The sequence below is a fragment of the Echinops telfairi genome, unplaced genomic scaffold (genome assembly GCF_000313985.2).
Source record: "Echinops telfairi isolate 266 unplaced genomic scaffold, ASM31398v2 ScPeMD7_7475;HRSCAF=8513, whole genome shotgun sequence".
NCBI classification, from domain to species: domain Eukaryota; kingdom Metazoa; phylum Chordata; class Mammalia; order Afrosoricida; family Tenrecidae; genus Echinops; species Echinops telfairi.
The window spans coordinates 28,511,634-28,525,011 of record NW_022111379.1 but is presented as its reverse complement, the minus strand read 5'-3'; the positions used below and the strand labels follow the sequence as shown (position 1 = coordinate 28,525,011).

At 36.6% G+C, this 13,378-nt stretch overlaps 1 protein-coding gene and 1 pseudogene across 2 annotated transcripts in view; both read right to left on the bottom strand.

The window, feature by feature from the left end:
- Positions 1-13,378, bottom strand: part of GABRG3 (gamma-aminobutyric acid type A receptor subunit gamma3) — a 258,318-nt gene that overhangs the window by 239,621 nt on the left and 5,319 nt on the right. For both annotated transcript variants that reach the window (XM_045285781.1, XM_004699734.2), the window contains exon 2: positions 3,522-3,670. In XM_045285781.1, coding sequence (XP_045141716.1) covers positions 3,522-3,670 — 149 coding nt within the window. The remainder of the gene's footprint in view (positions 1-3,521; positions 3,671-13,378) is intronic.
- Positions 5,441-6,793, bottom strand: LOC105978325 (annotated as a pseudogene).

The window sequence follows — 13,378 nt, the reverse complement described above, 5'->3', positions numbered from 1 at the left end:
ATCTCTGCCTCCACACTATAATCAAGTGGGGTATATGAAAGGCTGCTTCAATATTTGAAAATAAATCATTGTCATGCACCACATAAGTATTCCCTGGGTATTGTAAACAGTTATGCACTAGGGTACTATTCAAAAAGTTTATGATTGAATGCACCTACAGATACTTTGGAAAAAATGCGGGGGGGGGGGGGGTAAAGGTCACAGCTACTGGAAACCCCCTGGGGCTATCATAGTGACACTGAAACACAGGTGGTAGCCAGGAGATGGAATCAACTCAGCTGCAGCTGATAACTGCCAACTTGGAAGGTGGATGACCATATCGAGCAGTACAGAAAGTGCATCTGGAAAAACCCAACATCCAGTCAGTATTAAACAACAAATGGTTTTTCAGAAAACTAGAACTAGGTGAACTTTCTCAACGGAAGAAATATATGTTAACTACACACTTATTGGTGAAAGGCTGAGTGTTTCCCACCAGCTCTGAGAAGTGGAAAGGCTACTTGCTTTCATCACTCTTTTAAACCGAGCTCGAAGTTCTGGCCAGCATGAAAAGAGAAATGAAAGACATGCATACTGAAAACTAATAAACACAACTGTCCTTACTTGTAGATGACATGATGGGATAGGCAATTTTAAGAAATCTAGTTAAAATCCTAAAACTAAGAAGGATGTTTGTTAGTTGAAGGATATAATATGAGTACAGTGAACCCTCGCCACTTCGCGCTTCGACTTCCGCGGCTTCACTCTATCGCGGTTTTTGCGTAACAGCACCCACTGCCTACACCCGCTCCTTCAGAGGAAAAAGATGGCGACCCACCTGTAGAGTACATCCCTTAAGTCATTTCATAGGCTATTGATTACAGTATTTGTAAGAACTATGTATAATAATACTGTATGTGAAATATGTAATACTGTAAACTAGATGCCATAAATAATACAATAAATAATAAATGATCATTGTAACGTCCAAAATGTTTTACTGTATTTTCCCTTTTTCGTTTAATAAATTGGGTAATAGGAGTGTAATGGTGACTAAAGGGTGTTTTTTCATGTCCTCTATGCTCTAACTACGAAAATATTTGATTTACAAATAAGGAATCCTACTTCGCGGAATTTCATTTATCACGGTAGGGTCTAGAACCGATTAACCGCGATAAACGAGGGTTCACTTATCTGAGTTAATTGCATTTTTATAAAATTGCAGTAAACCAAATTTAAAACACAGTACCATTTACAGTCATTCAAAAAAAAGTATTTAGATACAAATCTAACAAACATACCCAGAACGTGTATGGTAAGATTTCTTTTGAAATTGATAAAAGAAATTAAAGATCTAAAATTTCCCTTAAAGAGATATTTGCTATGAGTTTGGAATAGCAAAATTTCCCCAAACTGGTATATGGGTTTAACATAACTCCCATCAAAACCCAAGCAAGTTTTTATAGATATAAACAAGATCATTAAAAAATTTATTAAAAAGGCAGGTGAATTAGAAGAGGTCATTTTGAAAAATAAAGAAGTTGATTCACTCTACCCAGCTGTACACTTAGTAGATAGGAATCGATATCAATATCCTGAGGTAGTGATGAGCTGAAAGACACACACGTACGTGGGGCAGAATATAAGCTACATGGATTCCCACATAAGTACTTATTTTTCAATGTGTCAAGCAATTCAATGTAAGACTAGATTTTATGTATTTATTTTTAACGAATGGTACTGCTGTCATTGAATATCTAGAGAAAAACAAAACAAAACCCTTCATCTAAACTTCACACTTTGTATAAAATTTACATCAAAGAATGACTAGTTAAAATGTAAAACATAACATTTAAAGAGTTTTAAAAGCAAAAACAATAGGAAATACTTGGAGAATGTGATTAATAAAACACTCTATGACTTACTACAAAAAACTCAGCCATAAAAGTAAAAGTCAACAAAATTAAAAGTTTTGCTGTGTGAGAGTACAGTTAAGAGGATTAAAAGATAAACCTCAGACTGAGATAAAATATATCACACCATATGTCTGACAAGGGATGATATCTTAAAATACATAAATAATTCAAAATACACAAAAGGAAAAAACAACAAAAAAAGTCAAATAACATCTATGAAAACAGAGCTCAATATCATTAACCTTCCCAAACCAAACTCAATGCCATTAGTAAATTCTGACTCAAAATGATTCTCTGAGTCTAAGCCTGTAGGGTTTCTGAGGCTGTGAATTTTTTCTGGCACAGAGAGCCTCATTTTCTTTCCTGTGGAGCAGTTGGTGAGTTTGAACTACCAATTCTGAGGTTAGCTACCCAATACTTATCCACTAGTGTTACCAGGGCTCCTTCATTCACATTCTTGATACATAAAGACCCTAGTGAGATATCAGTGAATATACTAGAACGGCTTAAATTTTGTAAAATCTTGAAAATACCAAATGCTAAAGGACAAGTGTGTGATCTCATTTATATTAAATATCCAGATTGGCAAGTTCACTAGTGGTTACTGTGTGCAGGTGAGAAGGGAACAAGGATATATTGCATGACAGTAGAGAATTTACAGTAAAGGTAAAAGAAAATTTGGAAATTGATAGTGGTAATTTTTGCACATTGTAGTGACTGTAACTAATATCACTGAATTGTACACACACAAATGGTTGAAATGTTTTATGACATATATTTCACCACGATTAATCTTTTTAAGTTAAAAACATTTTTTTGAAAACAGTGACAAAACCAATTGCTGGTAAAATTGCAAAGAAACGGGTTCATTCATATTATTGGCAGGAATATTCAACGATACAACTCCTATAAAAAAGAGTATGACGGTTTCCAGAAATAATATTTATCATCAGCCCAAGAAATTAAATATTTTTATATCCATATAAAAAGCTGTACACATATATTAATGGTAATTTTCTTTATAATTGCCCAATACTAGAGACAACTTAAAGGCGCCTCACCAAGAAAATAATTAAACACACTGTGGATCATTCATACCATAAAATAATAAAAACACAATTAAAAATAACTATTGATACATGTAACAACTTGACTGGATCTCAGAATCATTTGTTGAGTACAGGGGAATAAAAGCCTGTCTCAAAAAGTCATATACTAAATGATTCCATGAATCACATTCTCAAAAAGACAAAAATATGGATGTAGAGAAGAGATCAGTGATTTATTAGGGATTAGGCTTCTTTGGTGAAAGTAGTAAGTATAACTATGAGGGGATAGACGATGGGAAATCTTTGTGGGGAGGTCACAGTTACATGTTTTGATTAAAGTAGTGTGACATGAATCTATATATGGAACAACATGGGGTAGAACGTATACATACAATATACCAATGGTTTTCACATTGAACCACGACAAAAGATGATGTAACCATTAGGGTAAAGAATACCAAAGACATCTCTGTAATGTCTATATAAATTCTTGTGAATCTACATTTCAAAATAAAAACTTAAAATTATTTATAATCATGACATATGTTTAATTGGAATAACATACATAAGAACTCACTTCCAATATCTGGCCTCAACTTTTTATCATATTCTCTTAGCAGCTTGTTGAGAATAAGCGTCACATCTGAATCCTGGGATTTTGGTGCCAAAACCCACTTCTTATTTGATGATAAATCTTCATATTCATCCTTTTCCACCTTCCTGGACCTGTAATTATGACACAAAAATGTAGCTTAAAAGTTGGAACCCCAGCTCCAGAAGTACTTTAAGCTTGACCACCCAAGCATTCTTTACATTTTGATGCATGCAAAAAAGCCAATATTGGATAGAAATCGCCAAGTACCCTTAACCCAACTGTATGCATTACCTCTAAAATGAACACTAAAACTAAGGACATTCAATAGAAAGAGTGGTAGTACTAATCACCCAGCATGATGATGCTCTGGTTTTGTTTTTCTTTCAATGTAACAAAAAACCAAGATTTCAAGACCAAGTTAAACAAAATACCATAAGGTCAGCTCACAGGCAGCCAGCCAGTCATCCTTGGATCTTCCTTAAGGACTCCTGGTGCAAACTTTCCAGGGGTTATCAAAAAGGGACTTATTGTGCAGTTTCCATCCCTCACTGCCAAGAACACATTTGTAATTGGATGCAGAGTACACTACTGGGAATTGCTGAGTCTGACAGCTATGCTTCTCACGAAGACGGAAATCAGGGGCTCTGCAGACATGATGAAATGATTCGCTTCGCTAGCAGCCATATGAGGGGGGAGGCCCCAGAGATTTTTGTTGGTGAATAGCCTCTGCCAGTTTTACACACCTTCTTCGGTATAGACAGATTCATCTCTTGGACAGAGCTAAGACAAACATTAAAATTTAAAATCTCTCTAATGTAATAAATGGGCCAAGATGAATGCTTGAGCATGTCTGAGTTTTCTTCATGCAGGATAACCACGCAGCTGCCTCTGCTGCCTGGAGGCCTTGAGTTCAGCTTAAAAACAAGCCTCACACGCTTACTGGGCTACCGCAGTGACACAGTGCCTTGTGCTCAGGGTTTCCTCTGTTTTCAAGTTGCTTTTCCCAGATGTATAACAACTCACCACGACAGGAAAACTAGCAGAGAAACAAACCTTTATATTTTGTTCATGTGCATGACTTAGACACTTTTCTTCAAACACAAAAGGAATAGAAATTGCACAGAGGTATATATGCCTTGATTGGGAATAAGTTAATTTCTATTTAGCTTTCAGGATGGTTAGCACCATCTCAGGATGATCATGTCCTGGAACACACATTTCAGCTAAGTTTGGGTATTGTCAAAATTATCTATTACGAACATTAAATATATGAATGGAGTAAACTTTGCTAAGTTCATTACCTATACTTCACATAAAGTTTATGCTTCAAATAACTACACATGAGAGGACTTCAAAAAGTTTTGTGGAAAAATTCAATTATATTTTAATTATATTTTCAACTAATTTTTGAAGCCCCCTTGTATATTATACATAGAGTCTTTTTTTAGGTTCACTAAATTATTTTTTAAATTAGAGTAAGTTTCTTACAAAAGAGCATTACATTATGGAAGGCTGCTCTGAATTGAATGCCAAGGACGTGCGGACTATTGTTCACATTTCCTCCTCATTTCACCCCCAAAAGGTTAAAATGAACATAAAAGCAAGCTGTTCACAATCATTACATGGGGGTATTTGTTTTAAACCACCAACAATGAACCAAAAATAAAATTCATTCACTCTGCTGCTGTTTTCAAAATTTCAACATTAGTGTTTGTACACCCTCCCTTCCCACCCAGTTTGTAAGGAACCATGACATTACATCTGGTGAACAGTCAGATTTCCCTGAACCTCAAATGCAGAAAACCTATGAAGCAGAGGAATGTTGATTTTTTTCAACAGAAGCAGATACTAATTTGAAAGGTGCAGCACTCTCTTTTTTTTCTGACCAGTTTTTTCTAGTCTTAGAAAAACTTTCCAGAATTCTGTTTCATACTGTTCTGTAGCACATACTGTGCATTCTGTATCTGAGCTTGGATTCCTGTAATGGTAATGATCGGACCTTCACACTCTTCTAAAGGCTCATCAATTTTGATTGAGACACCTGACTCATGACAATTTTGTATAATCCACCTTTGCCAATAATAGGTTCAGCCAAATCTGGAGGAATAGTTACTTTTGTAGTAATAATTGGCCCAGCAAGATCACCATATGGCCCACAACCCCTTGCATAGGTATAATCATATCCTGAGCCACTATGATCCATTAGCCATCACCACTCTGAAAGGCTCCCTGCATCTATTGAAAAATCCCAAATTTCATCAGCACTAGAACCAACCATACCATCATAATGGTTTCCAGGTCTCCCTCTTCTCTCATAAGCCATTGGATCCTTGCCTCTATGTGGTGGCAGCGGAGGAAAAGGAAGATTGAGCTTGGCTTTCACCCTGGCTACCATGTTTAGGAGGAGGAGGTGCTCAGTAAGGGTTCATATCAGCAAAATCTCATCTCCCTGGAGGCATGGGACATCCATCCTCACCAGGGGTCTTTCGGTCAAAAGCACCTCTTCCTTGCATGGGGAACCCCACAGGCGATCATCAAACATCACTGTAAAACCACCATGGGTTCCACTGTAAAAATTGGCACCATAAGGCTGTTCGTGTCCTTTGATGGGTGACTCAGACATAGATCAAGGGTGATCTTTTTGCATTCTGCAACCCTATCAGGTTTTCTTCCAATAAAAATAGCTCTTGTCAGTATAATGAAGATAGTATTACTGAAAAGCTTGATTATTGTGGAAGAGTTCTTATGAAGTTTTTTGTTGCTGATGTTGTTTTTAGCACCGTTGACACTAAAGATTCCTCCTGCCTAACTGATGAATCAAGAGTCTCAATTTGAAAAGTTGTTTTCTTTATAATATTGGTAATTTAATCATTTTACACCATCAGATGCCAGCAGGAACTGATTGGTTACAGTGGATGATGGCAACTACAGGCCCTCTTCTCACGCAGAGAGGATATTCTTTGTAATTTCTCCAATTGTTTCAATATGCACTCTGGCACTGTTGTCTGGGATCAAACCCCTGGCCTTGTAGTCTGTATGAAGATTCTTAATATTCTCACCTTCTCTTCCAATCACTGCCCCAGCATTCCTACTCGGAAACAGAATGTGCAGTTCAACCATCTCATCAGTGTTCCTAGATCTTGTAAATGCTTCTTCCTCTTCCATATCTTCTGCTGGGCACTTACCAAATTCACCATTGGTTTCAGTGTTGGGGGAAGTATTGGGGAACATCCTTCTGGATGTTCAGTTTCCATTTTATGGTATTAAATGGACATCGTAATCAATTATCATGTATCTTTCCAGAGCAGAACTGACACGTACAAGGCAAGACCAATAACTGACACCCAGAGCTGCCGTCATCTCGAGCAGGTGTCATTCAGACTCACAACTCTATACACTAATTTTTTTATTGGGTTAATTATTCATATGATAGACTAAAGCAGTGACCAAACAATGTAAATCTGGCAGAATATGCACATGGATATGTGATTTTAATGAGTATATACAAATGTCTAGCAATGACTCCCCTACTAGGCTGATATTTAACAGGAAGTATATTTCTTGAATACCTGTTGGCTAGAAGATTAAAAATTTCAGGCACAGAAACTATCAATTGCTATGGGGACATTTGTTCACATTGAATATTCATTATCAATAAGAACCAAAGTCACCGCCATCGAGTCCATTCTGGTTTATAAGGACCCTATAGGACAGACTAGAACTGCCCTGTGAGTTTTCAAGGATATACATCTCTATTGGAGCCAGAAAGTCTCACCTTTAACTCCCACAGCTGATGAGTTAAAACTGCTGACCTTGCACGTAGCAGCCCAATGTATAAACCACTATACGACTAAGGTTCCACCATCAATTAGAATTTTAAAATCTTTGAATTGCGTATTTACTAAACATGAGGCAGAATCAACTCAATGGTGGTGAGTAAGTTTGGTGAAGAGATATGCTTTCATTTAATTATTTTCAAGGCTTAACACTTACAGGTAATACATACTGTAGGGTTTAAAAGGCTACACTAAAAATATAAGACTTCAAAAAGTTCATGGAAAATGAACATTATGAAAAATATATCCATGGATTTCAAACAGATTTTTTTTTGCACCACAATAAACTTGTGCTTTCTTTTGAAAACATATTTGAACAAGATCTAGTTTGAGGCACTAAGAAGGATACGACATCAGTTTGAAAAAAGCTCCTATCCGAACAAAATGAAAGAACAAAATTGCTAAAATTGAAGTCAGAGAACCATCAAATGTATGGTGAACTTTGGTAGGAAAATGGTGAAATCACTGATGCTTTATGAAAAGACTGTGGAACTAATGCCATAAAGCAGTTCACAAGTGGATATGTCCTTTTAAGAAGAGATAGGATGCTGTTTATCTATGAAGCTCACAGAGGTAGATCATCCACATCAATTTTCAATGAAAAACATGAACCTTGTTCAGATCCTGTGCAATTGAATGGCCGACACCATAGACATCTCAATTGAAAATCTAAGTCGAGGATTTTTCGGGTCAATGAGTGACAGATCAGCTACAGGCAATAGCATGGATTTCTATGGAAATTTTTTAAAAGTGGGATCCAGCTACTGAAGCACTTCTTTGAAGAACTGTCACGGAGATGAGACATCATTTTACCACGATGATACTGGATACAAAACACACCAAACAATGGCTGCGAGGATGTGGAAGTGGTCCAGTCAACGTGGTCAAGAGCAAAGATCACAGCAACTGTGTTTTTTTTGGGGGGGGGGTATTCAAGGCATTTTGCTTGTTGAGTTTCTGGGGGGCCAAAGAACCATAGATAATACCTGTTTTCTATGTTTTGAGAAAAGTAGTTAACACTTTAGCAGAAAAAAATGTTCATAAAGGTTTCATCAGTCCTTTCCCACCATGACAAGGTCCCTGTCTTTCCCTTCCTCTCATTAAGCAAGGGCAATTTTGTGAGCGTTTCCATGGGAAACCATTAAACATGATTCGGCACCTTCTGATTTGTCACTTTCCTAATCTTAAACATTCTTTAAAGGGCAACGATGTTTTCTCCAGTTAATAATGTAAAAAACAAACAAACAAGCAAAAAGACTACATTGATAGGGTTAAATTGCGAGGTTTCTCCATTAGTTAAGAATGGACTAAAAAAAAAAAAATGAATGCACTAAACAGTGAGTGGCACTTTAAAAAGCTATGATTTGATAGAACTTATGTTGAGAAATAAAATTTGTATCTTCGATTTTTATCTCTTAATTCCATTTTTCTTTTCTTAAAATATTTTTTTATGCATGGCTGAATGGGAATTTTATTTACCCTGGAAATCTTCACCCAATTCACAATAAAAAGGTTTCAAAAGCAAAAACAAGTCAGTGATTACAACACAATGTTTTAATATGTGAGGGGCTTAAAAAGTTGTGGGCAAATTCCATTATCTTTTTATTCCATTTCCACAACTTTTTGAAGTCCCCGTGTACATTCCTAAATTCCAGAAATTAAACTATTTACCTCAACCTGCTTAAAAAATTGTTTTTATACTAATAAAAATGTAATCAAGAAAAATACTAAATGAACATTCACTGTTATCTATTTTGTGTTTTTTATATCAAAGCATCTTCATTTATTTTTTATAATAGGTAATGAAAAGAACATAAAGAATTACATATAATAAGAGTAATTCCACTTTTCTTAAACGTTTTTCAGATAAGGAATAGAAAAGAATTATTATTATTACAAACTCAGATAAGGAAATGAAAACTCCGAGAAGCTAAATGGTTATATTTAGATGACACACTTGTAAGTAGTATCACCACGATTCAAATCTAACAGCATTCCAACAAACATCAGCTATCTAGTTTTACACAGCATTATATGTGAAATCATATTTGGCTCTTTATAATTTCAAAATAACTGTAATTTTGCTCTTTGATATTTAAAACTCTCTATCAAATGAAATTATTTTGAAGAGCTGTGTGCTACAAAAGATATTTTCCAAATAGAAGCATCTAGGAGAAGTCTTAACTCATTTTTGTTTAACTCTCACGCTTAAAAAAAAAAAAAAGAATTCTGGCAGAAATGTTTAAAAGATATTTGTCTAACTGTTTCTTTGACTACCAGGGGAATTCCTTGCCTCCCACAAGTCAAAATTAGTCCTTTAATGATTGTTGCTGTTGTTAGGTGCCATCTAATCAGTCTGACTCACAATGACCCTCTGTGTAACACAGCGAAACACTGCCTGCCCTTGCACTACCCAGACCTTGAATGAGACTCTACAGTAGTTTATTATTCAATTAATTCGATGTTCATATTTGATTCGGTGAATTGCTAATGATGTACGGTTACAAAGTAATGTTATTCTAATTCTTCATATTTTCTATTATGTCCTAAAATTTCTCTTCTACTTTACTTATTAATAAGCTAGATACAGATGATATTTACATAAGACAACAAAATCTTTAAGAAAGAAAAAGAACCTGGAATATCTCATTGGAAAAGAATAACTTTTTACAAATTCTTCTTCTCCAAGTTTTCCTGGGTTTTTTTTGAGAACTATAGAGATAAAAAATAATACCTTATTTTAGTACAGATAGTGCAGTCAGATGCCTCATAATATCCCTCTTACAACAAACACCTGAGAGAATTAGTGAATGGGCTCTAGATGATCACTTTGGAACCCTGAGTATCAAAGGCAATGCTGCAGAGCCAGCCAAGTGCCAAGGGGAAGGTGAGACTACACAGAACCTCTGGCCCCATTAGTCACCAGAATTCTGCTGGGCCTGCCATTTTTGGTTACGCATTGGGCTGCGATTCGCGTGGTCAGCAGTCCCAAACCATCAGCCACTGTAAAGACTGGACCTTCCACTTTCATAAACAGTCATAGTGTCAGAAACCCACATTGGGGGGGGGGCGCTATGAGTCAGCATCGACTCTATGGCAGTAAGGATGGCTCGATTTTGAATTACAGCAACATGAGTCAGTAGAAGCCTCTAGTCTGACAACTGAGCTATGGACTGGGGACTAGCCTGCCAGCCTCAAGAAGTGGGTGAGTCATTCTTTTTTAATTAATTAATGGAGATTTTATATATACATATATGTATGTATGTATGTATATATATACACACACACACACACACGATTTATATATACATTGAGACATCTCTCTTGATTCTACTTCTACATTCTTGCCTAAACAACTTGTATATATTAAGAGTGTACAACCTGGTAAGTTTTTACATAGGCATGTTCAGGCAGCCATTATTATAATCAAGATAGGAAACATAATATAGGACACATAATAATCATCCCCAACTCCTACCCCATTTTAATCACTTAATTCTGCACCTCACTGTGTCCTTCCATTTGATATGAATGTGCATTCCCGAGAATTTTTTATAAGTGGAATCAGATAGTATATTAATTTTTTGTGTCTGGCTTATTTTTCACAGTATAATTATTCTGAGTTTTATCTACTTTCTGCTATTTTCCTGTATAAAAGTTCATCAATATTTTATTGCAGGTATCCCACAATTTGGTTATTTATCTACTTATTATTCACTACATTGGAGATCAATCTAGCAGTTTCGATAAAAGTTAAGCATCTATCTACCACATGATGCAGTCATTTCATTCTTAGGTAGAAATAGAGAAAAGAAAATATACGTCCATATGTCCATATAAAGACTTCTATGTACTCATATCAGATTGCTCTAAATTAGCTATAATCTAGAAACAACCTACTTCATAAACAGCTAAATGGATAAACAAATTATAGTATACACATAAAATGGAGTCTTAACAATTAAAAAGAATAACCTATTAATACAACAACATGGGTTAACCTCAAAATAACTAAGCTGAATGAAGAAGTAATGCAAAAACAGTTACTTATTTTTTCACTTTTTGTTACTTTTTTTAATTGTAAAAATAAACATAAATAAAATTTTCCTATTTAACATCTCTCAGGTATAATTTAGTGATATGAATTCCATAAATCATGGTGTTGCAACCAATTGTTGTCAAATTTTCCACCACTGTACACAAACACTAAACAAAAACTTCTTTTTTTTCCCTCCCTTGGTAACAACTAATAAATGTTGGTCTCTGTACATTTGTTTAGTGTTGGTATTTTATACAAGTAGACAATACACTATTTGTCCATTTATGACTGACCTTGTTTTCTGACTACTGTTTTTGTTTTATTTTCTTGCTTGCTAGCTTCCTCCTAGTAGTTTAAAAAAGGAATATTTCTATTTGTCATCTTTATTCCATTTTTCATGAACTTTTAAAAGTGCCCTCATATTTTCTTGACTATCAGGAATATTAGTTTAATCCAGGAGTGATCTTGTGAATATCGGTTTAATCCAGGAGTGTTCTGTCAACTGTGTAAGGTCAACAGTTCAAACCCACCAGCCTCTCTAAGGAAGAAAGATAAGGCTGCCTATCAGAAATCTTACGGGACAATTTTACAATATTCTATGGTACCCTGGTGGCACAGTGGTTACGCATTGGGCTGCATTCCTCTCAGTGAGCAGTTCAAAACCACCAGCTGCTCCTTGAGAGAGACGGGACCTTCTACTGCTATAAACAGTTAGGGTGTCGGATACCCACATGGCAGTTCTGCGGGTTGATAAAGGTGATGTGGCTTGGCATTGACTCAATGACTGAATTGTTGAGTTGACGGTGTCACTATTAGTTGCAATTGACAGCAATGAGTTTGGTTTTGATCATTTCACAAAAAGCAAAGGTGTACACTGAGGCATGTTCTGTAGGAACATACTTAACTAGGAGTCAACACTGCCGATGGAAACTAGCAAGTCATTCCTGGGCAAAGAGCAAAGGTAATTGGGGCACTGTGGACAGAGGAGACATTACTTGTGCAAAACCATGCCTGACACTCTCATAACACATATCACGCGCACTCTGCCACAGTGCCTTCTGCTCTCCCTTGGCCTCTCCTACTTCTCTTTTCCCTCCACCCCCAATCACTTAGCACTTGTATTCACACAAAGGAAGGATTATGCATTGGGTTGAATCCACTAGCCACACCCTGGGAGAAAGATGATGTTTTTTGCTCCTCTAAAGACATACAGCCTCTGAAACTCACAGGGCCATTCTACCCGCCCATCAGGTCAGAATTGACTTAACGGCAGTGAGCTTGGATTTAGGTTTACACACAGAGACACATCGCTACAGAAACAGATCATGGTGCTATTTTCTATATCCTCAGGGGTCACAGATACATATATAATACTGATGAATTCCTGATAATTTCTCTATCATGCTTCTGGAAGCAGCGGTCAAGAATCAAATGACATATAACACTGAGCAAATCTGCTGCACAAGGCTGCTTAAACTGTTGAAGAGCGAGGAAATCACTTTGAGGACTAAGATGCACCTGACCCTAGCCATGGTATTTTCAACAGTCTCAAATGCATGTGAAAGACAGACAATGAATAAGGAAGATTGCAGAAGTGTGGCATTTAAATTATGGTGTGGGCAGAGTATACTGAAAGTACGTGTGGCAGTTACATAATTGTTTGTCACTTTGAGAGGATTAAGAGTGAAGGGGTGGAGTCTAGCCTGTCAATCAGGTCATAACCAACGAGGCCCCTGTGTGGGCATAACCTTCTCCTGAGGATTCTGGGAACTCTGATATTCCTCCTTGGAGGTGGGAGACACTCTCTCTGCTCACTCTCTGGGAGACATTGCAGCTGACAAGAATATGGAACTATGCTAGTGCCCTGCGCTGGAGGAAATACATAGAGGCCCCTGCCAGCAGAGTTGCTTGCAGCACCACTGGATCCACAAGACTTCCCACCCACTGGCCTGTGATCTTCCTGC